The sequence below is a fragment of the Populus trichocarpa genome, chromosome 15 (genome assembly GCF_000002775.5).
Source record: "Populus trichocarpa isolate Nisqually-1 chromosome 15, P.trichocarpa_v4.1, whole genome shotgun sequence".
Lineage (NCBI taxonomy): Eukaryota > Viridiplantae > Streptophyta > Magnoliopsida > Malpighiales > Salicaceae > Populus > Populus trichocarpa.
The window spans coordinates 14,483,839-14,509,029 of NC_037299.2; the positions used below are offsets into that span (position 1 = coordinate 14,483,839).

The 25,191-nt window shown below is 33.6% G+C and overlaps 2 protein-coding genes across 4 annotated transcripts; both read right to left on the bottom strand.

The window, feature by feature from the left end:
- Positions 1-398: 398 nt before the first annotated feature.
- LOC7454467 (protein DETOXIFICATION 49) lies at positions 399-2,352 on the bottom strand. The gene has a single exon (XM_002322399.4). It carries the CDS (start codon positions 2,249-2,251, stop codon positions 587-589), a length of 1,665 nt encoding a protein of 554 aa, XP_002322435.2. The 5' UTR covers positions 2,252-2,352; the 3' UTR covers positions 399-586.
- Positions 2,353-18,628: 16,276 nt separating this feature from the next.
- Positions 18,629-22,831, bottom strand: LOC7454468 (serine/arginine-rich splicing factor RS40). Of its 3 annotated transcripts, XM_024586591.2 has the most exons (7): positions 22,674-22,831; positions 21,978-22,084; positions 20,332-20,444; positions 19,989-20,224; positions 19,375-19,738; positions 19,013-19,335; positions 18,629-18,921 (listed from the first exon to the last, which is right to left on the bottom strand). In XM_024586591.2, the coding sequence occupies exons 2-7, from the start codon at positions 22,081-22,083 to the stop codon at positions 18,897-18,899; spliced, it is 1,167 nt and encodes a 388-aa protein (XP_024442359.1). In that variant the 5' UTR covers position 22,084; positions 22,674-22,831; the 3' UTR covers positions 18,629-18,896. The 3 variants fall into 3 exon arrangements, with proteins under 3 accessions (XP_024442359.1, XP_006374642.1, XP_024442360.1); XM_006374580.3 differs by having other exon boundaries at positions 19,013-19,738; XM_024586592.2 differs by lacking the exon at positions 22,674-22,831 and adding an exon at positions 20,637-20,972 and having other exon boundaries at positions 19,013-19,738.
- Positions 22,832-25,191: the final 2,360 nt, after the last annotated feature.

A 25,191-nucleotide genomic window follows, 5' to 3' on the forward strand; every position in this document is an offset into this window, starting at 1 on the left:
TCTAACTTTACAATCTTCAATGCATTATTTGTTCAAGGTTTTCAGTTTTTTGTTACCCTTATGAAGATTAATCCATTATCGAGAGGTTTGATTTACCACATCAAAAGAAAAGAAAGGGAGAAAAATCATCTCATAATAGAATATTATTTCTGCAGCCTTGGAATTTTCTAGGAATCGGATTTAGAATTAGAATCTAATCCGACATTCTTTTACTATGTAAATGCTAGTGGAATCAAATGTAGCATTTTCCTTTGCAATGGTTGGTTACACCTTCTTTGGCCCTTTGCTACCTTAATTGCGAACAAATGCTACATGTTATTCTCGAAGGCGTTTGACTTTGAAGCTTTAAGATATTAAGGTTTAAGATTGACTGATCAAAACTTTGAAATTAGAAAACATTGCACCCTGAAATAGTTAATTCTTTTGTATAAATCTTAACAGGTGCAGTACTATACGAAGAATATAGTCTAGCCCTGTTCAAATTGAAGAGGACAAAATCAAGTACCATTCTCTTCTTCTCCTATACAACTTATAAGGACAAATGAAGCTAAAGACAAAAAGGATTGGGATTTTTTTTTTCTGGGAGTTAAACAGGTAAAGGTTTATAAAGATTATCTAATTGACGATCACCAAATAAATGTAAAGAATCCTCCTTGATTTCAGCTTTAGGTGGCTTCTTTTCTTCAACTTCTAGGCTGTCATCAACATTGGCAACAAGAACCAAAGCATTTGTCAGCTCTTTAGCTCTTTGAGCTTCATGTTCCCAATCAGTCCTACCCAAGACAAACAACATGGTCACCGCACAGGACCCTTGTGCAGCTAAGAGGCCTAACCATAACCCTTCAAAATCAAACCTTGTAAAGAATCCTAACCATACTGCCACTGGCATGCCAACAAGGTAGAAACATCCCAAGTTGATGTTTGCTCCAACTTTTGGTCTGGCTGTCCCTCTTAAGACTCCACAGCCGGTTGTTTGTGGGCAATTTCCTAGCTCACAAAGTCCTATTATTGGCAAAACAAGTGATGTTAAGGCTATGATCTCTTTGTCCTGGGTGAACATGCTAGCCCACACCTTCCTGACCATAACTGCAAAACTTAGAGCTGAAAACCCAAAAATGAAGCTGAAAGAAAGGCCTGCAATGGCTGCAAACTTTGCTTTCTTGGGCTGGTTAGCACCTAGCTGATTACCAACCCTTGTTGATACACTGAAACTTAGAGAAGAAGGGAATATGTAAATTAATGCAGTGGTTTGAATCAAAATGCCCATTGAAGCAACAGTTGCTTTTGGATTCACTAATAGCCCACATAGCAAGATCATGATCTCATACCACCACCATTCAAGACACACTGAGATGCAGCTTGGAATGGCCAAATTCAAGAGAGTTTTCCACTCTTTGAAACACTCCACCGAAAACCCTCCCCATGTCTTCTTGTGGACACCAGAAACAAGGATATAAATTATCAAAGAACCTACAAGAATGAAGTTAGTCCACACCCCACTAAGAGCAACACCTTTAGTCCCTAAATTGAGGTGTGTAACGAGAAAATAGTTGATAGGAATGTGTAGAATAATAGCTAGAGTGGCGCAAAATGTAAGAGGTAAGGTTATTGATTGAGTCCTAAGATAGATTCTCAATGGATGCAAAAAAGATTGAGCTAAAAGGTCAGGAATAGAGTAAATAAGAAATAACTGTGCTTCTGTGGCTATTGACTCATCTTGGCCACAAAAAAGAAGGATGCTTTTCATGTTTAGCCAAAGAAAAGAAATAGGCAGTGAAGCAACAATGAGCAAGAGTATTGTTCTCTGCAAAGTTTGGCCTAGGAGGTGGTGTTTTTGAGCCCCGAAAGCTTGACCACAAATCGGTTCCATTCCCACAGCCAGGCCAGAGAGGATAGAGTAACCAGTTATATTAGCGAACCCAACAGCAAGAGACCCACCAGCTAAGGCTAGCTCGCCAAGGCGGCCGAGGAAGAGCATGGAGATCATTGAGCGTGGATAGAGCAAAAGACCGGTTAGCATCATGGGGAAAGCTATATTGGCTATGGATATTGCTTCTCTGAGAAAAAGGGAGAGGTCGGTCTGGTTTGGTATCTGGGTTTCTTGTCGTCGTTCTTTTTGTGGTTTACATGTTGGGCTTTTAGGGATCAATAATGGGGTGAACATGTTGGGCTCTTGGTCTTTGATGGAGACAAGGAAAGGGAAGTCCTGATTGCATTTGCAGGATAGAGGAGACGAGTTCAGCTGGCACATTCTTGTTTTGTGTAGGAAATGTTAAAAAGAGTAAGCGTTAGAGAGAGAAAACAGAGGGAGAGAAGTTTTTTGTTTGAGGGGGGGTTTTTGGATGGGGCGAAGGAGGGTTTTTATAGGGGTTTGGGAAGACGGCAATAGCATGACTTTCGAACTTCGATACATAATGTAAATGTTTTGTCACTTCTTGGTGGCTTTAGCACCGGCCCTATGCATTAAGGAAACTGAATATAGAGAAAAATCCATAAACAATGAACTAAGATTTTTTTATTAGGATGTAGCATGGCAATGGTTAAAGATTGGACATAGCAACTTCATTTATGCTGGTATTTAGTACCTTGATTAGATAGGATATAAAACCAGTTTTCTTTTGTTCCATAGCCTAATTTTCATTCTAGTTTTTTTTTTCTTATTTTATTTAATCTTGTCTATTCTTATTTTTAGTTATAAAATTAGATCTGCCCGGGACATAGCTGATTCAGGACTTGAACCGATCAGAAAATAAAAGAATGATTGATCCAGCTTGTTCTGATAAAAAATCTAAATTAATCCATGACTCGATCAACCCTGATAAAACCCAATCAAGACTCATTGACTTGAAAAAATAATCAAAACCATGCTGTTTTGATTCTTATAAAAAATGATTTTTATAAGTTAATCCAATTCCTCTTTATTCTTGACATAAGTCTTATACAAAATCAACTCTTGAATTGAATTTAAAAATTATGGTCCTTTCTATTCATCAAATACATCAATTTCTTTTTATAAATACACTGAACTTGGGAATTAATTTTCAATTCAAAGAGAAAAACCAGAGAGAGAACGAATTTTCTCTTTACAGGTATAAACCAGCTGTTGCACTGTAAAAAGAAGTCAAGAGTGATTCTTGAACATATTCTGTTGGCTCCCATAGGAAAAAACTCTAATGTGTTTAGAAGAAGGGACAAAATAGTTTTTTTGGAAGGTTTATATAAAAGCACCGTTTTGCTCTAAACTCCAAAAAGCTTCAATTGGGCCCATCAATGCTGCCTTGACAAGGAAAATTTGTTTGCATCGATTAAGTAGAGACTTCACTAATTTATTGCCATTGCCAACTCTGAGTTTGTCCTGTTTGTGTTGCCGGACGGCTTAAGTGATTGTATCACTTCAGTATTTTTTACATCACTAGGTAATGGCCAGGCCAAAAGATGCCGTCGATGATTGTTCTAGACTTTATTATCCGGCATTAATGATCGTATTAGTCATGGTCAATGTACTGTACTAATGCATCAAATTGTTGAGGCTTCTGTTTAAAAATAGCATTAAATCACGTGATATTTTCATGTTTAATACGTTGGTCGACATCCCTTTCCCCTAACATCTCTTCAAAGGGGAAAAAAAATCAAGGGATAACCTCATATAGGCGCCCAAAATATAAGTCAATTCTCAATTGGGTCCTCAAAGAATTTCTCTCAATAAGTTCTCCGTTCTATTAAAACTCCTTATCTAGATTCTGTTTGATTAAACTTCTCAGCCCGCTTTTTGAACAGAAAAAAAACATGTTGAAAAGCATAAAAATTATGTTTTTTAACCTGTTTTTCCGTCCAAAAAGCAAGATGAGCAGCTTAAATAAATGAGCCCTGATCGAATCGTTGGGTCTAAAATCATTGTAAGTTTATATATATAGAAAACATTAGTTTCTCTTCATAAACGGTGGCGTTATAATGCATAAAAATGGTAATTCAGATGAAAAGGATCAATGGATTTTGATTTGGGGGGAGTTTCTATTAGGAACCAAACAACTAAGTGCTTTAAAACAGCATTTCAATATTTAGGCAGAATCGATTATATGTTCATGCAATGAAGTGGTAAAACAAGATTCGGGGCATGAGTCATTTCAGCAATATCATAGGCTTTTGGTAAAATAATCGTGGGTTTTTTCAATTTTCAGCCAGGGTCTTTCTTTTACGCTAGATGGACTTACACCGTACGTCTATGCTTCTATTTTGGAACAAAGCCAATTGGATGGGAGTTTGGTTTCACACCATTTTTTCTTAGTGGATTGGTCTCGGCAGAGGGGAGATCACTCGAAGTCTCTCCAGCACGTGGGTGAAGATCTTATGAGCCCCTGCTTGGACCCACTTGAAACATGCACATAGAGACAACGTCGTCGCTTAAATGGTCATAAATGTGTAAAGAGAGTGCTAAGCAAAAAGAAAGTATGCGATTGGTAATGCTTAAAATTCCTTTCATAATGCTTTACTTGACTCTAAATTAAGTCCCCATTCCACACTTGTTGAAAATTTGTTTCTAAACTCAGTTGAGAATTGATAGCTCGATCAAAGATCCCACCAATTCTTTGTAGTTATTACGAAACGTTTTGCAGTCTTCTCTTTCAAAGTCACCTTTCGGTGCTCTTGCATGCACGAAAGGGATTTTGGAAAACACTCTAATTAACACTGTTGATTACCTACAGAAAGAAAGGAAAATAAGAAAACAGAACATACTAAACCAGTCACAAAGTTGGAAAGGAAAAAACCCAAAGGGACAGGTTATTCAATGCCGAAAGACCAGTGGTAAATAGAATTCTATGCTTTCACTCGAAGGAATGTAGCAAAGGAGCCAATGGTCTCATGCCCCATTCAAAGAGGGGAAACAAGTTGAAAGAATAAAGAAGGGTCAATGTAAGATTTTGCTTTAGATCATGCCCTGGTAGAAATTTGATGATATTGATGATGGTAAATTAAAATTGCTTTTGACATAAACACCATAAATGATTGCTTTATCTTGCCTTCAACATATATAAATGACGTCAATGTGTAAATATTTTTCATGAAAAACTCCGGTGGTTATATAAATGTATATATTATGTTATTTAATATATTCAAGTGAAAGATTTTAAATTTGAAACTTGCATAGGTTCCTCTTCTCATTGCTTTATGATGATGTTTTAAAATACTTAGAAATAAATTTTGTAGTGGTTGGATTATGAAATAATCATAGGTTTTAGCATGATAATCTATTCTTCATTATTTGTGAAACTTGTAACTTCTTGTAGAAAGCTTGTAACCTGCAAAACATTCTTCTTTTGAGGGATTTGAAGACCCTTGAGCAATGAGAAAATGAGGATTTATTCTTAAAAATAAAAATATTTATTCTTATTTTTATACGATAAATGCTCTAAAATTAAAAATGCATTTTTATCGATAATAGAAATCATTAACTCTTTACATGTATGATTCTGGGGTTATTTATACTCGTAGGACCATGTAGGAAAAATACCTCTTAAGAATTTAAAAGGTCTCTCTACCTTTATACCTCTCATCGGGGATAAGTATCCCTGAAATTCACATTAATATGAGATGTGATATCCCTGACATTAAAATTAATGGGAGATGAGAGATGAATATCCATGATATTAATATTAATGGGAGATGAAAGACGAATATCTCTGACATTAATATTTTATGGTAAAAGTCATAGGAATAAGCAAATGAATCCTTGTGCCCTATAATTTTCTCTAGGTCTTTAGCCTTTTATACTTAGCACACTGCCAACGCATGATCAATGGGTATGGCAACGAGCTAAACCCATGCCTACTTGGGCTTGGCTGCGGTCGATGGGTCAAGAAGGCCGCTAAATCCATACTCAATCAGGCTTGGGACATAGCCAAGCTTAAGGGCGATGGATCTAGCATTTCGCTAGACATATACCTAATTGGTCTTGACACGCAGTCAAGCCTAGGGAGTTGGGTTTGGCAGTTCGCTAAACCCAAGCTCAATTAGACTCGGTGCGCAACAAAGCCTAGGGGTACTAGGTCTAGCAGCTAAGTAGAGCCATACCCATTTGGGCTCAGCACGGTGTCAAGCTCAAGGTGATGGGTCTGACAACTTGATAGATCCATGTCCTCTTTGGCTCGGCCTGTAGCTGAGCAAAAATGTGATAGGTCTGACAGCTCGATAGACTTGCACCCTGTTGAGCTAGGCACACAACTAAGCTTAGAAGTGCTGGATCTAGCAGCTCGTTAGACCTATGTCTACTTGGCCCCGACTTGTAGTCATGCTCAAAAGTGTTGGGCCTAAAAGAGGGTTGAACCCAAATTATTTGGGCCTAACATTTTGTCAAACTTATGGGTGTTGGGTATAGACGTAAGGCCCACCCACTTACCAAGAGTTATCACCCTACCTTTAGACCTTCTAAATAGGGACATAAAATTTTTTATAAAGTACCAAAAAGTATTGACTCATCACTTTATATATACCAAAAAATTAGCAAATACAAATATAAACCCTGATAGAATTTTTTTGTTGGTATATTGCGATAACCTTTACCAACAGAATTCTCCATCCATGTATTTATCGGTAAACACCAACATAAAAACTTCATTGGTATACACCAAGAGAATTGCAGTGGGAACATAAGGAATGGGAAAAAAAGCTAAATAGTATAATGACGTGTAACTTTTACAGATAACATTACCGATTAAATTAACCCAACAGTAAAGTACATTCATAAATATGCTGACGAAAAACTTTTCTCGATATATATCGAGGGAATTATGGAGGGTATTACAGTGGGATTAAAAATAAATAAATTATACGGTGACATGGTATTTTTACCGATAAAATGACCTATGGAGTTGCTGATGGAATATTTTTCGACCATACTGTCGGTAATATTTAATTTATGATCTGGTGATCGACCCTCCTTTCCCTCTCCCGTATTTTTCCTTTTTTCTTATGCACTTTTTCTGCAACAAACAATAAGCCCTCTAATCTCAACACAATTCAACCTTCCACAACAAATCCGGCCACCACAACACTTAGTTTGTCAGCATCCGTGTTCTAATTCAAATTTTATTGAGGATTCTCCACTTTAAGTAAGTAAATTTATCCTCTTTTTTTTTTTATTTGAACTCAATTTTAAAATGTTATTATTTTTTTTATATTTTTGTAGTATATGTAATTTGTTTGGATGTTTACTTGTTTTATAGTTTTTTCTCATTCAAATTTGTTGTATGAATTTATGATTTGTACATGTAAGGGTTTGTTTTAGATTTTGTAAAATTATACTTGTTTAACTTATGTTGAATTTTATTATTTGTACATGTAGAGGATAAATTATTGTAATAGGATTCATGATTTTATAAATTACGTACTATCGAATTTGAGAAATATTAGTTAAGGGGGTATTAGATGTCTATGCAAGACGTATAAAAATAAAAAATTTATCGATATAGATATTGTAACGATGTATCTTCTAGAAAAAAAGGATTAATAGAGAAATATTTGTGTTGGTATGCATACGGAGAACCATATATTCCTCACGATACCATGATAGAAATGATGATTGAGTCAACTTCTAGTTCTAGTAACGAGCATGAAGTTTTAAATGACTATAATAATCTTTATAGGAACATGGCTATGGATGAGATGAAAATGAATTAGAGTCATGTCAGTCAATGTTCAATCGTAGATGAAGAACCTAATACAGACACGACCAGGTTTTTTAATCTTTTGAAAGATTCTGACAAGCCATTATAGGATAGTTGCACAAATCACAATAAATTATCAGTCGTTGCACATGTGTTCGTCATCAAGTCAAATCATGAGTTGAGTGAAGTAAGTTATGACAGAATTATCAAATAGACGAGAAGCATTTTACCTGAAGAGAACAGATTGAAAGAGAACTTTTATGTTGTTAAGTCCATGATGAAACCCCTCAATCTAGGATACCAGAAAGTTGACATGTGTCCAAACTTATGCATGTTGTACTACCTTGAAAATACAGACCTCGTCGAGTACAGGACATATGAGCATTCTCATTATAAACACAAAACTGGAAAGGGAATGACTCTTGTCGTTTACTTTATTCATTTTACCCATCATCATATATTTTTAATGAAACAACCAATAATTAATTAATTAGATTTCAACAATTAGTCTAGAGAACAAAGTAATAATGTTGGGAAAAAATAATAATGTTGGGAAAAAATTACTATTTTATTGATTTGTTTTGGTAAAAAATAATTATTGATTTATTGTTGAAATTTAGTAACACAATGTTTTTATAAAAGTAATGCTCAACATTCTAGGTCTCGAGCGGTCATTTTATATTTCACCTTTTTAGGCACAATGAATGATGTATATACGAGATATAGTTATAAAAAAATATATAAAGTATTTTCGGATCCCTTAATGGTCAAGATAACATAATAGTTCGTAATGGCCATTCTATAAGTACACTGATTGTTTCGATAGGGCTAGCTAGCAAATTCAAATTGCAAAATCATTATAATAGTATTAAAAACTAATTCTGTTCCTAGGAGAGGAGAGGAAACTGGGGTTGGATTGCTAGCATTCATGATGATTTAACAGATTTAAAATTGATATGAACTAAAAATTAAAAATCATGTTGGATAAATTATTATTTTTAGCCATTACAAGTTAATTTTAAAGATTATTTTTTAAAAAAGAATTAAAATAATTTATTTTCTTAACATATATTTTATTCCCAGTCATAAACACACCCAAGTTTTTTTCTTTCTTTATTTTATCTTCAATTGAATTGATCATAATCTTGAATTAAAAATCATGTTGGATAAATTATTATTTTTAGCCATTACAAGTTAATTTTAAAGATTATTTTTTAAAAAAGAATTAAAACGATTTATTTTCTTAACATATATTTTATTCTCGGTCATAAACACACCCAAGTTTTTTTCTTTCTCTATTTTATCTTCAATTGAATTGATCATAATCTTGGATAGACTTATCATATCAATCCGGATTTTCTAACTAGAGACAAAAACTAATTCCATGTCTCGATTTGATTAAAGATAAACTATTTACATTGGAACTAAAAAACTTGCAAGAATTTTACTTTTGTTAACCTCAAGTGAGATGGTTTAATCTCCAGATGAAGGAAGGATAAAACATTAGTTGGTAGTTTTTCTTATTTTACTAAGAAGGTCAAACATAGCTTTTTTTTAATTGACAATAACCACATGAGGCACAAACAGTAGTTATCGTTTTTCTTTTTCTTTTATAAGAACATGTTTACACGATAATTTTGTAGTCTCCCTTTTGATTACTTTAGGACAATTAACTCAAGCAAGACAAAATATAGTTTGGTAGTTTATCACAATCAATTTCCCAACTTAATCACAATCAAACTTTGCTAGGAAAAAATTCTGATGTGCACCTTTTGATTTCTAGGGGAGAATTAGTTAAAACTACAACAAATAGTATTTGGGTATTTTTTTAGAACAGAAAATAGAAAGATAACAAAAATAAATGAGACAAGTTTCTATGTATTTTCTGTTTTAAAAATACAAAAATCCATTTCAAAACTATCTCAAAAATATTTATTTTCTATTTTTTTTCAATCAAATAAATTTTTGTCTAATATATATATATATATATATATATATATATATATATATATATATATATATATATATATATATTATCTTAAAATACTATTAGCTAGAATAATATTAATATTAAGAAAGATAGCGACATGAATTTTCTTCTTCTTTTATTCTTAATAACTAGAAGAAGGCTTTGAATTGATTACTACAATGGCACTATCATCCCCTCATTTCCTCCTATTCACTCTTAAAAGCTCGAAGAAGACCAGAATTTTGCGAACAAAAGAATGATTACTTTCATTTTAGCTGAAAATAGAATGATTATTTAAAGTAGATAGCAGCTTTTTTTCTTTGACTAATTGCTAAATAAAAGTTTCTTTGAATTTATGGGTACATGCATTTCCTTAATTCCTCTCGCATTGTCAATGTCAAAAGGATTTAATTCAAATATTAAGTTTACAATCATTTCTTCTTACACTAAAACCAATCCTAACTATTATGAAAACGATAGTCTCATCAATTCCATAGAATCTTTAGCCTCCAATATCGCAACAAAATTTGAACTTAAAAATCTCCAAGTTCATGTTCTTAATTATTTAATCATTGAATGTCAACTTTTTCCAGGACATATTAGCTGTCCTATTAATCAAAAGAGTACCTAAGCAATTGTCATTAACTAAAAATCCAGTTCATAGACTATCAGACTTCTGGTTTTTTCCCAAAACTTTTTTGTTTCCTTTGAAAAAAGACATCTCTCCCTATGTTTTTTCTTGCTTGCATCCAAGATATGAAGAAACAGTCAAGCCTTCCTACCTCATTATCCAAAACTTGTACAAGGCAGGGAAAGAATACAACAACTGTGCTACCACGGCACACTTATCTGTAGCTTGATAACTACAAGTCAAGCTCTTGTTTAAACCGCTAGAAAATTCCAGCATTAACCTAGCTTGGTATCATTCCTGTCATCACTTTGTCCTATAAATCTCGATAACCCCATGTCGCAAAAGTACCCTATCAAGTCGATAAGCTTAATGAATTAAAGGATTATGATCAAGAATCATATTATTATAATAAAATCTCCTTTCACACACTGATTTTGGAAGTCTCCAAGTAGTCAAGACTTAATTACATGTTGATGGTCTTATGGATAGGCTCAAAAAGAATGAGGATGTTATCTAGATAATTTATTCTCTAAGTTTCAGTCTTAAGTGTGTGTTTTGAGGTGTTAAATCAGTAATTGAAATTATTAATCATAGTCTAAACACATCTTGTTTGTTTTAACTGATCCTTGTTCAATATTTTGAAAGATCCTAAATCCCTTTTAGACTACTTTGTCTTTGTCTTTAAAGCCATTTATTTCTATTGATCTTTGCTTTGTTCTTACTTGTCTTCTCCACCGAAGGCCATTCCCATTTGATGTCCTTGCGTGGAAAATGAGACAAGAGTGTAAATCAATGGAAGATTTGGGTTTTCACGTGTAATCATTGCATTGAAAATCCCACACGTGTAAATCTGCATGCCCATCTAATCTGCCATAAAAATAGCCGTACCGACTGGAGTTGATTTGCTGACAGCTATCTGTCTCTCCTTTTCATTAAATATGAAAAATGTGGTTTCCTACTTTTGTTGCCTTTTCTTTTTTCAAACATTGTTGTTCCTTCTTTTGAAGTTTGAATATCAAGAAGAATATTTGAGATATTTTTTGATAAACATATTTTTAAGGATCTTTGAAAAGCACAACTAACATGTAAATTAAATGAAGAATATTTCCAATTAGTTGTGTAAAAATTAAAAATATCATTCACATATCAGCCTTTAAACATTAATGAAATTCAATTTTGCTTAAGCTAACACATTTTATTTTTTTGGGACAAAGAGTAAATTCAACTTATCAATATATAACTGATCTTGTGGCATCATTCGCAATCATCTAATACCTCTTGTTCTTAGTTACAAGTTAACTCAGGGTCAAGGATTAGCCAGACCTGATTATTCAGCTTTCTTGGAAAAGTTATCATCTTTGATGTGGGTTGCATGACCACGTGATCAAGAGGTTCGTATCACTTGGTATTAGAAAGTTTTTTAATTTCAAATCAATTTTAGATTTTAGGCCTTTTGGGTTATTTGAAGTCATTGATGGGTATGCCAAGGTATATAAAATGTTTTTTGAATGTTTTAGGGAAAAACATGTTGAAAATCGAGTTTTTTTATTAATAAAAAAAAACATGGCCAGAAATTCTAGTGACTGGTGTAAATAATAATTGCAAGATTAAGTTTTAAGGATGTTTAATAGATGTATAATGGTTAATATATTTAATAAAACTTAAATAAAAGTATAGGTTAAGTATAGTAAAAAATAATGTATAATATATATTTGGAATCTCAAAGATTATTTGTAGAAAAAAGAAAAGAAAAATGAATTAAAATTTTTTAAAAATCATGTACAAATCCCAAAAATTTTCCTCTCGTAACATTTTTTTCCTTAACCATCTATGTTTTTTAAGATCAAGTGTTAACCAATCAACTTTCTTATGTTTACCCATTATGTTACACATGTGCGGCGTCACGGCGATCATCCTTCCAGATTGGGATAGTCGGGAATGATGTAGGTGGAAAGGACAAGGAATTCTTTTCATTTATCAGTAGAAAAAAAGGGATGGGAGTCACCATCTAGTATTTTGGTTACTAGAAACCCTAACGGGTCTTAAAGTTTGGGTAAGGGGACTGATTGCATAAAGAAAATATATTAGCACCCATAATACGTCTTACTTGAGGAAAGTTGCATTGTTTATTTATCTGATATAAACTAAGAAAATATTGTGTTTTCTAATTGTTGATCTGTTTAAGTTTGAAGAAAAGTCTCCCTCAATAAAGAGATCTTTATCTTATCAGGTTAAAAATCTAACCATTCTAGTACCAATATAAAAATAAATTGTTTACTTATTGAATATCAAGAATATATCTTATGTATAAGTTCATAATCCTATATATTTTTAAAAACTTGTTTTAGTATTTTTGAAATGTAGGCCAAAATCCTTTGGAATTTTACAAATTTATATCCATGCAAAAGTATTTCATATTTTTAAAATAAGTGCTTAAATTATATTTTAGGATTGATGGCCATATGCAATTAAAAAATTTTGCTAATTAATTTTTTTTTATCTTTTTATATGTTCTATCACAAAATGAAAATAAGTAATGATAAGAAAAAAGAAAATACAACACACATATATTCTTCTTTTTTACTAAATTTTACTCACGCACCTCACAATTACATGGGGAAGTCGTTGGAACTCAGGGACAATGCTGGGAAGCTTCTAAGCTGCAGGAACATTGGTGGCGTATGGGTTTCACGCACTATTGCCATTAGTGGTGCATGGGACCACGCGTTGTCACCGATGAAGACAAGAATGAGTGAATAGGGTAGCTCTCATTTTCTTCTTCACGTCTATACTAGTGGTGAGGGGTACCGCCACGTGCAAAACCAAAAAAAAAATCCATAAAAATAGTCAGTTTATCTTTTTTTTCTTCTCTTTAGATTTGTTTCTCTCTACTTATCCTCTCTTCTTCATCAGGTGTTTTTAATGTTGCTATTGCCACAAATAAAAAAGGAAATGGTTGGAGGTGGGTATGTTGGTTGGTGGCTGGAGAAGGGTGGATCCACGATGGAAGAAGTCGTTGGTCATGGTGAGGTTCGGGCCGAAATGGGTGGATCCTCGATGGTGGGTTGTTTACTTGTTGTTGTTGGTTGTCGGTGGTGTTGTTGATTTTAAGTTTAATGAATTCTTTAAAGAGGGTTGTTGCGGGTAAAGGGAAATTGGCGATGGGAAGTTGTTGTGCTTTGTGGCTGAGGAGGTCACGATGGAGGAGGTTGTGGCTCAGAAGGGAGTTGCTCATGGTGGCTTGTCCTTGGTAGTGTATTTTTTTTCTTTTGGCTCAAGAGTTTTCTTTTGTTAGTTGTTGTCGTTGTTATGGGCAGAACTGGAGGGCGAAAGAGGCATTTGTTACTAGTGATGGGAAACAAACTAGAATTGTTGGTGTGAAAAGTCGTTGTGGTCTGTGGTGGGCTGGTAGTTTGGGTGTGGTTGGCGGCTAAGTTTAGGTATAATGGGTCTAAGGTTTTTTGTGTATGTATTTTGGGAGAAAGTGTGTGAGCTCGAGAGTGTTTTTTTCGTAATGGCCTCCCCCCTCTCTCTTATGTGAGATAAACACCTTTTTATAGGTGGAAAATTTTGTTTTCTTTCCTACTTGCTTTGTCCACCAAACAGCCTAAATTCACTTTAGTCCCTTATTTTTTTAATTTTCATTTTGGTACCTTTATCCAAATTTTTTTTCATTTTTTTCATTTTCTTATTTTTTTGTATTTTGATTTAAAAAAAAATCAACGCCGACTCAATAAGAAAAATAAAAAAATTTAAAAATGACACATTAAAAACTAAACGTGTTGAAAAAAAATTTGAAATTTGAATTATTTTGAGACGACGATGAAAATATTGAAAATGATGTGAATATATCAAGAACATATTTTTATTTTTTTGTATGTTGAAAATATTTAAAAAAACAAGAGATCAAAAATTAAATTACAACACATTACATTTATCATATAAAGTTAAATATTAAAGGGGGAGTTATTCATTATCCCCAAACCCTATTCTCAACACACACACACAATCTCTAAGGCGATTATGACTATGCTTACACCCCTAAATCCACCATGGATCCAACTTTTCTAGTTCTACTTGTTTAAACTAGTAACCAAATTAATTAAACATGGTCAAATTATACTTTTCATTTTGAAAAAGCATTGACTCAATCGATCAACATTAATGGGCTGTGTGCTTCCTATTCAACTCCCTTCATAGACGTGTTGCTCGTAAGGTGCTAAATTTTCAACAAAGAAGAAGATTTATCAGCATTCTTTAGAAAGTGAATGGAATAAAAAGTGTAAAAAAGGAAGAGATCAATATATATCATATATATATGCTCTTGAAATTTAAAAGATGCTGACGATCGACCACTTTGCTTTTCATTCAAAAGATAGAAAATATTTTATAATAATATTACCCTAAACTAGTCGCAAGAAATAAATTCCAAGTTGCCACTGAGAATGTTAAAATGTTTTCTCTCTTTATCAAGCAAGAGATTCATCTCTGGGGACTTGGAAGAATAGCATGATGTCATTAATATACTTACAGCAAATTAACTTTTATATTATTTGGATTTTTTTTATGTTATATTAAAAATTGATTAAGCTTTTATAATTCATTCCGATGAGTTAACTTTATGGTTAATTAAGATTTTTATAAATACTAAACTAAAAAATCTTGGACATTACCCAGTTTTAAGGCTATATACTTAATCGTGGACGATGCTATATAATATAAGTATTAAGTACATGATAAATCATAATGTCTATACTCATAGGTATATATAAGGTCTCCTAAAGGATCTATTATACTTATTATCTCATTAATGATATGTAAGAGATATTTATCTCTCATTAATATCATCAAAAGTAAAGAATTTTTAAATCTTTAATTTCTCTGAAAACTACAAGATTCTAGAGATATAAATAATCTTTGAACTATCCAAATAAAAGATCAGAACTTTTTATCTCTTAAAATATATATATTAATCAACTTAAAATTCAAGAACAAATATCTTTGTTCCTTGAATTTAAAGCTTTTTTAAATAATTTATTGTCTTAAATCATCTAATATTTTCTCTATAAATATACTAATTTTATCTTCGAATGATAACTTAAATATATTAATTAATCATCCTTTTAAATATTTAATAACCTTTTATTTATATGTTTTGGATTTTGGAACATCATCGTAGAATAAAAACTGAATAATTCTTTAATATATTTGATGCATTTTTTTTCTTTTTATTATTCTTTTCAAAAACGTACACCATACATGAATTGCTCGAATAGCTTTTACGGAACATAATATTCTTGCTCATCAATTTCCAAGGTCGACAACTTTGAATGGCTGCTGGGGACAATTAGTATCAATTCGCCCATCGCATGGAATCCCACTCGGATTTTCATGCCATAAAAGTTAGTGTATTCGGTGGGCTGAGATTCTGAGTTTTCAAATTTATTAATTCCTTTGCTGCTCTAATTAACTGCACTAACATCTGTTATTTTTTTAATATTAAGTGGGAATTTGAGATTGCCAAAACTTTTATTATCGTATGTATTTTAATAGAATATTTCACTTGAAAAAATATAAAATTGATGTTTTTTTAATGATTTTTTATGGTCTTGATATGTTAATATAAAAAAATAAAAAAAATATTTTAATATATTTTAAAAGAAAAACACTTTTAATGACATCACACATTTAAGTATTGTATTTTTTTTTCAAGTGGGTATCCTCCATTAGTACACATTTGATTTTATAATCTAATGAAAAGCAAATCAGATGGTATGTGAGAATTTTATTTTTCAAATTATAAACAAAGCATGACGAGAGAAAGTGATAAATTTAATTCATAGAATTCAGGTATGTCTTCAAATATCTACCTTTATCAACCTTTTTTAAAAGCAAATATCTAACAAAATGGATTAAAAAACTGCAATTTGCAACGAGAGAGCGTCACCATTTTCCTTTTTCGAAAGGAGGAATGTGATGAGAGTCTGTATCTGTAAGAAATCGAAACGTGTATGACGGTGACGTAAACATGAATGGGAATACCAAGAACTCCAATACTGGTCGATGGGAGACACGAGGGAGAGATGCTTCAGATCTTGACAAGTGTCTGTCAACTAGTTCATCCAACGGTCATGAGCCGAGATGTGGGGTCCAGTTATAAATGTCTCCTTTAATGTGACAGCCTACTTGGGGTGTAAAGCATTTTATCCATATAGTGATTTGCACCTGAGAAGGGAAATGTTCTCACTTGCTCATCATGGAAAGTGGTGTGCACCCAACTTCCATAGTCATATCTAGGTAGATCACAACTTTCATAATAAATTGGATATTGTTGATTGATCTGAATCCCATGATGTTATATTAGGAGGATATGTGCTTGTTGTGGATGTTGATTAGATTTCATTTCTTATAAAAATATGATTTTTTCGCATTTAAAATGTATAAATACTTGTTCTAAATAGTTATTCAATTTAATTGGGTATTCAATTACAGTTTTATTTAATTTATGATTCAAATAAAAAAACCTTGAGCTCAAGTACTCATTTAATATCCTTTAGTAAATTAAGTGATACGATTCGAATAAGTTTTTATTAAATAAAAACTCAATCGGCCTGCTAGTGAACCTTCAAGTGCTGTCTTATTTAATGTTTGTTCAATTATCTTTTTATATATGTTGGATATATAATTGAGCTCGTGAAATGATATTTAATTTACTTTGAAAAAATCATATTCTAGCAATTCATTTCTTTCTTAGAAACTACTTAGATCAAATTACTTTTTTTTTCTCCACTTTCATCCACACAATAGCATGAAATGAAGAGGGAAGGAGTAAGATAATGTTAGTACTAAGAACTAAGAAGTGATGGTTGGGAATCACATGCCATGAGAGACTGAAAGAAGAGTTTGAATGGATTAGCTTCCAAACAAGTGTTTGTGGGGCCCAAAATGACAAGTTGTGGGCAACTTTTGAACGGTCGGGAAAAATTAGGCAACAGTCCATGAGGGGAAGCTTTTGCCCAAGAAGAGCAAGATTACTCTTGGGGGGGGGGGGGGGGGGAAGAGATAAGAGCAGCCGCTTGCATCGATCATCTTCATTAGAAAATAGGAAAATTTGCGGTGGAAGCAACTTGCTTTGTTGATAGTTACTCTTTACTTTTTGGATGGAGATTTGCAATTAAGTATTATTGCCCACGTTTTATGGTTCCTTGCACATGCAAACTTTGAGTCTTCACAATCAGATGGTCTTTTCCGTGGTCTCAAGATGGCAGCCATGTTATTGATTGCTCAAATGGCATGCAAAGCTGTATTAATATTAGAAACAGCTCATGATGGGAGGGCAACATCTTGGCCAAAAACAGTTGGAACATTGACATTTGGTATCTCTTTAGGTTTAGTAGGCAGGCAGGCATTTTCTTTATCTTGGAATAGTCGCATGGAATTAACAACGTAATCGCATGACAAGATTACGAGAGAAAAAACACTCATCTCTCTACATTTACAGGTTTGAAACACAACATGATTAGGATTCGGAAAGGCACGCCAGCACGAATTCTTGGTACAGCAGCAACTGTGGCCTGGATGAGGACCAATTCTTCACAGGCCATGAGCCCATATTAGAGGACTACGTCGGCCTTCTGCTGAAAACAATATCATGATGAAGGACTTCTGCTGATAAACTGAGCTCAAGTCTGGGATCAAATCAGAGACAAGTGAAGTCCCTAAGCTAATCTGGGCCAAATCTTCTCTCTCTTATGTTTTAAAAATGGATGTGGAGATAGCTTGATCATTCATCTGGGGAAAAAAAACATTAATCTCGGGACAAATTACAGATTTTAGGAGTTCGGGAATGTAATAATTATTGTTTCTTAAAGTATATTTTGTTAATATTTTTTTATTTTAAAAAAATTATTTTCAATATTTACATATTGATAGAAAACACAACAAAATAATTAATCTCAAAGAAAAAGAAGAATAAATAGACGCAAGCTTATTTTAAGAAAAGCCAGTGATTCAGAGAAGGGATTTGGGACTTCAGACAATCAAATGCCCACCACATAAACCAACCCAGCCTCAATTCAAGGGGCATAGTCAGATGGATACCTCTAGTTATCTACTATTCTAGGACCAGAGTTGACAAATTCAAGGGCATAGTTCATGGGCCTTGATATTCGAGGGTGCAATATGAACCACGCGATCATTTCCATCGTATCACAAGGGGTAAAACAACAAAGACGACCAGCTTTGGTCCTTCATAACCCAATATCTTGCCCTGTGCCGTGGGGGACACATTCAAGCAAAATCGGTAGATGACATTTGCATAACTTCAAGGTGAAAACGCATCCACACAACCATACAACATAAGCCATCGAAGCAAAGGCACAAGCAACAAGTCTAGCATAAATGGTTTCTATCTAGTTCATAAAACCAGCAACAAGCGTACACCGAGTTTCCACATAGAATTTGAAAGCACAAGACTACAAACTGGGCCCTGCATTACAAGTTGCATTTCGCCTACTGCAATAGTTGAGATAGAAAAGGCGGGCAGGCTTATACGGAGATTGTCAACCTAGTTTCACCAAAATGACAAACCGAAAGAAGCAAGGAGAGGACGCTTCAGACCCATCAGGATCAAGCATCATTCATCAGCTGGGGGTGATTGGCTGCAACATTGTAAGAATATTGAGTAATAAAAAACATGTGGGATAGATACATTAGATAAGCAAATCAAAAGCACAGTATTAAGAAACAAACCTGCGGTATCTCCCTCGCATGGGGCTTTCAGCTCCTCCATTTGGACTGTCCCTCTCATCAGGAATGGAGCTCGGGCTTCTTAGTTGACCATTTTCAGGGCTATCTCCATCTCTTTCAGTGGGGCTTCGGCTGGAACCACGTCCATTGTCTGGGTTAGGCCTTTCTCTTCCATATGGACTATGGCTGGAACCACGACCATGGCCTTGGTTAGACCTTTCTCTTCGATATGGACTACGGCTTGGACCACGACCATTTTCAGGGCTAATCCTTTCTTCCCTTTGATAAGGACTATCACTGGGGCCATGACCATTGACAGGACTAGCCTTGTCCCTGCGGTAAGGACTACCATTGACAGGACTAGCCTTGTCCCTGCGGTAAGGACTACGGCTGGGGCCATGGCCATGATCACTGCCAGCCCTCTCTCTCCTATAAGGACTACGGCTTGTGCCCCGGCCATAGTCAGGGCTAGCCCTATCTCTCCTATAGGGGCTAGGGCTGCGGCGACGACCATAATCTGGGCTACCCCTCTCCTTGCGATATGGACTAGGGCCACGGCCGTAATCAGGGCTTCCCCTCTCTCTCCGGTAAGGACTTGGAGAGCGCCTCCTATCATGTCCTCGCCTATCTGGTGACCTATCACGACTTCTATCAGGACTGTATCCATCTTTCCTTTCATCATCATCTCGAACTGCATATTCCACTGAAATCACTCGATCCAGCAGCTTGCTGCATAAAAAACAAAAGTACAAATCAGCAAGTGAGCTGCTGCATTTGAACAAGCAATCAGAAGGATCCACTGCATATCCAACCCAAGAACTCTGGATGGCTGGTGGTCAGTGTGGTTTTGAACAGTTTGACAGGAAAAGTGTGGTTACACTGCTGAGAAATAGGGTAAGAGAAGTTTATGAATAGGAAAAGCACCATTTACAAAAGAAACAGGATAAGAGAAGTTCGCCAATATAAAAGGAAAATTAACCTTAAGTTTGTGGCGTCCAGTGCTTTGGTGGCATCCTCTTGTGCTTCATACTGAACAAATGCAAAATTTCTTCTTATCCTTACGCTCACTATCCTCCCATAAGGTTCAAAGTGCCTCTCCAAATCCTTGGTCCTTGTATGATGTGGATCAAAGTTGATGACAAATAGCGTCTTAGAAGGCCTTGTATTAGTTGATCTTCTTGATGTGCCACCAGGCCTTCTAATCCCACGTTCTTGCTACAAAATTAGTAACAATTACAGCAACTCAGTTCATGAAAGATGCATAACTTGAGCACATAGAAGATAAGGCAAAAAATAAATCCATGAGAATCGTAACGTGTTACCTTTGTCCATTCAACACGAAGTCTGCGGCCCTTGCGACCAAATTCTACACGATCAAGTCCTCGAATAGCATCCTCAGCATCTCTCTCATCTTCCATATAGATAAAAGCAAATCCTGTATCCAAGTACAGCAAAAAGACACTCAGTAAAATATAATACTGTCATGTTCCCTGAAAGGATTCTTTCATAATCAGATGGAATTTCTTCTTCAGCAGCGCACAAACCAGCTAAACCCCAACCCTTGAATAAAATTTGGCAACCTTCCTGAAATCTATAAACTAAGTGACCAGTAGAAGTAGCAACCGACCTTGTGTGAGATGAACTAAGTCATGTCAAGGAACTAGAATCCAAATGTGGATGTCTCATGGTGGGTCAATGAAAATAGAGTGCCTTCTCCATCTATTCTGCTGCCTCTGCTGTGAGGTTGACAATGTTTCAATGTTGAAACATGTCTGGAATTGAAGGCTGGGCAAAAGTCATGAGAAATGAAAGGCAATGGTGTCTGAGGAAAATTGGCATGGTTCTGCCATTGCGGATGAGAGTGACTCTTCTTGAAAACAAGAAGATGCTTATCACAGGAAAGGAACAGAATTCTGAACAGCCATCCATTAGCCGGGGAGAGTATGGATTTTCCAAGACAATCCTGCGCCAAAGAAAATGTTGAGTATGGGGGTTTATGCTTCAAAAAAATGCTGGTCTTTTTTCATTAATAAATCCTGAACCCCCACTAAAACTCAACAAAGGATGACGGCTTCCAGTGAGTCCATAGGCTGACGAATGTCTCAATCATGCTGTTGCACTACTGGTATGAAGGGAAAGTGCAGGCTGACGAATGTCTCAATCATGCTGTTGCACTACTGGTATGAAGGGAAAGTGCCACTCGTAAGCTTAGGAGCCTGACCCCCACTGACTTGGATGGTTGTTGTAGGACTTGCCGATTTGTTCCAGATCGGTGCATGCATAATTTTTAAATGATGTTCTCCACATCCAGTGGAGATGCCTTAAAACATTATTCTCTTATTAGCTTATTTTAAGATTAAATATGCTTTGTCTGCAAAGATGCAAATCAATTATTTTGATGATAAAAATTAAAACCTCTGGCAGATGGATGCCAACCATCTCTTACCCTACCATACATGGTAAGTAATTCAGTAATGGTTCTGTTGACGTCTTTGCTCACAACAAAAATAACAGCAGTGACAAGAGTTAACTTCATTAGCACCATGTCTACTTCTACAACTTCTCGAGCTGCCCTGACATGTCTTTTTTCCATTCGAGTGGAACAGAATCATATGCTATATCAACTAATACCATCATAGCATCAATTCAATTATATTTTAAGTTTATTTTTTTCATATTTAAAAAACATTTAAATAAAACCTTCTCAATACTTCACCCAAGAATTCATTATTCAATTTTAGTCCAAAAGGGAAAAAACATTTTCTTCATTGCACTTAAATAAAAAGATCTCTTTATGTAACACAAATAACCTTCACAATTCCCACAGTTATCAATTTTACTATAAACATCAAAAACTGTAAAATAACTAGCCACATAATAAACCTTTTGTGGAAAAAACGCTACGACAAAAGCTAATGGAAACAACTTTACAGACTTAATAGCCAGTGAGGAAAGAACATAAGCTTACCAGACTTCATATCCACCCGTTCAACTCTCCCGTATCGTTTGAAAAGCCGTTCCAGCTCAGTCTGTCTTGCATCATACTCAAAGTTCCCACAAAAGATTGGCCTCATTCTGCATGGCCACCAACATTTCACATATATGAGATAAATACTACAAAATCACTTCAATCAAATGCTATAGCAAACTTATGCTCCAATAAACAACATATTATAACTCTAACATCATTAATTTCTAATGGGTTCCTTGCAAAACATTGAAAAAGTCAAGTTTTATTCCCAAACACTACAACTTTTAAGTTTATTTCATTATTTTGTAGGATAACCATGCCTTTAACCACCTAAGAAATTATGGGTCTCCATTTTCAAATATAAAGTCTTGATTTTTTTTTGGAAATCACACATTTTCAACGAGTTTCAAAGGCTGTTTCAGACTTAACTAGGGTTCTTCAACAAACCCTAAGAAAAAGTACCAAAATTTATGATACTCAACAATCAAGAAGAAAATAGATAACAAATCATAATCAGATCCACAAGATCAAACCCTAAATAACAGATCTACAATAATGACAACCAGATCTACCGCGTGCAGAAAAAAAGATCAAATTTTAAGCCAAGTTTCCAAGAAACCAAGAAAAATAAACATTTTCTCGAGCTTTCTGGGTAACCAACGGTAAATAATTGATTGATTTGATTTTGATTACCTGTTGAAATCGGCGATTTTGTCGAAATGAAGCTTTGATTGAAACCCTAGTTTGAAAGAGTCAACAAAACAACAGCGTTTTTGTCTGTGAAAGAGATATTTTTTCTTTCATAACGAAGAAAGCTTGCGAGTGTGATAAATAGGCGGAGAAAGATATAATGAGTTTGATGTTTAGCAAAATGGTCCTTATTGTTTTTGTTAATTGAAAAGTAGGTCCTACAAGTTTTGACAAATCTAAGAAAATAAATAATCCCTCACGTGCAAAATTAGGATACAATATATTTTGATCCCGTATTAGATATTTCTTTCTTTTCTTTTTTGTTTTAAACATGAGGATAGTTGTGAAACTCTTTTCTTTTTTCTTTTAAACTCATTAAATTATCGAGATAACTTAAGATAACTTTTATCGAGTCATTAAATTATTGAGATAACTTAAGAGTTATTGGTCAATTATTTTATTAAAATTTTGTTGTTTTATTCTTTTAAATAATTTTTTTATTTTAAAATTATTAGTTTTTATCGAGTCAGCTAAATTACTAGGAACTTGAATGAATCAATCATGTTTTACTAGAACAATATCTAATTTATTTTAATTAAAAACTAACTCGAATTAGACTCTAAGTTTTTAGTTTTCTTAAATTAAATTAAGTTTAGTTATTATAAATATATCCTCGATCATATATCCATTATTGATTTTTATCATTTAGAAATGTTTTGTAAAATGCTAGATACAATATTTATTTATGTATTGTTTAAGATGATATAGCAGACTAGCTATGATAGATTAGAAGGTAAAAATATATTGGGTTTTCTTGCTACAAAATATACTTGGATACTAATATATAAAGTAAAATACATTGTGAATCCCTTTAAAAGACATGTGGATGGTTCACGTGCTTTTTTTCATTCCTTTTCTTTTTTTATTTAGTTTTTATTGAATCAAATTGTAGGTCAATTTAGACTAATTTATTAATGAATTATGAACTTGAAGAAAGGGAACCAAAGTGAAAAAAATAGAAAGGAAATAGATGGCTTATTTGAACTTTGAGATGAAATGCATATTTTGCCTTGAGAAAAATCAAGAAAAAATGCTGCTAAGGGTAATTCAGTAATTTCATGATGGTTCAAATTTCATTCTAAAATTTAAAGGGGGTATTTATGTCTTTTTATTTTAATAATACATATTTAAATAACTCTTATACTCTCATATTCATGGTTTTTTAAGCTTATATTCAGGGGTATATATATATTTTTTTTTTATCTTTGATGAATAATAAAATGACTTGCATGTCATTAGGAGTGGATTTTTTATAGCTTACATTCAGGGCATTTTATGTTTTCCCCTAAGCTTTTTTGTGTAATTTAATAGCTTACATTCAAGTTGGTTTAAGAGGAATTATGTAATTTAACATATACAAATATTATTAAAAAAACAATTTTTGACGTGCGCATTGTACGCATCAGCACGTGGACAGGCCTCACACCCTTCAAGTGGTGCGTGTGGGACTGTCTAGTGGTCAAATGTCGCTTTCCACAACAATATTTGAATCATCTCGATGTCGCCTCAATATAGAGGCGACGCGTGTGGCTAAATATCATTCGGTTTGAAGCTGGCGACCTTTTCTTTTTTTCTCTTTCCCCTCTTGATTTTCACATTTACCCCTTCAAAATCTCAAAGCCCTTCAATTTTTATTCCCTTCAAATTTTATCCTTATTTTCTTGATTACTATTTGTTTTATTTGCAATAATTTATAAAATTGAAATTGTTTTTCAATTTCACCCCGTTCATTTTTTTTTATCTTTTAAATTTGGTCCTCATTCTTTTGATTGTTGTTTATTTTGTTTGAGATCATTTTTAAAAATAATTTTTTTACAATTTCATCGTCCTTTATTTTTTCCTATCAAATTTGATCCACATTCTTTTGATTGTTATTTTTTCACTTTGGTAATTTCTTAAAATTATTATTTTTTATTTTATCCTTCAATATTAAATTGATTTAAAATTGAGTTTTTTAATGGAGTCCAAATCTAAGATTTCATGAATTGCGAGTTTTAAAAATTAACTCAGGTTTAAAAGGTTCGCTTGGGTCATCTTGGTTTTTTTAAATTGATTTTATTTTTTAATTTCATCATTTAACATTGAGTTGTTTTTTAGTTGAACTCCGTAGTTTTATTCAATTCACTTTTGTTAATGATTTTTTAATCTTTTATTGGCATGAATAATTGTTTAATTAAATAAAACACTTATTCTAAAAAACAAATTTATTAAATATGACTCAGTACATGGCCCGAGTTGAGAGGTTAAAAATCTTAATCTTAATCTTAATTATCTCTTGATCAAATATCAATTTAATTAATTAGATATGCATATAAACATTTCAATTTAATATTGGAAATATTTTTATATCCAAAAATAAGTTGGAAGAGCTTGTACATTTATTTATTTTTTACTAAACAAAAAACAATTATTTGACCCGTGAAGAAACGCGAGTCAAATAACTAGTCTAATTCTGCACAAT

What these genes read in the sequence shown, in the direction of transcription:
- LOC7454468 (XM_006374580.3), bottom strand. Translation starts at nt 22,083, where the DNA reads ATGAGGCCAATCTTTTGTGGGAACTTTGAGTATGATGCAAGACAGACT. An exon ending in CTGGACGCCACAAACTTAAG is followed by an intron (nt 19,739 to 19,988) that starts GTTAATTTTCCT and finishes TTTTTTATGCAG; the next exon opens with CAAGCTGCTGGATCGAGTGA. An exon ending in ATGCGAGGGAGATACCGCAG is followed by an intron (nt 18,922 to 19,012) that starts GTTTGTTTCTTA and finishes ACAATGTTGCAG; the next exon opens with CCAATCACCCCCAGCTGATG.
- LOC7454467 (XM_002322399.4), bottom strand. Translation starts at nt 2,251, where the DNA reads ATGTGCCAGCTGAACTCGTCTCCTCTATCCTGCAAATGCAATCAGGAC.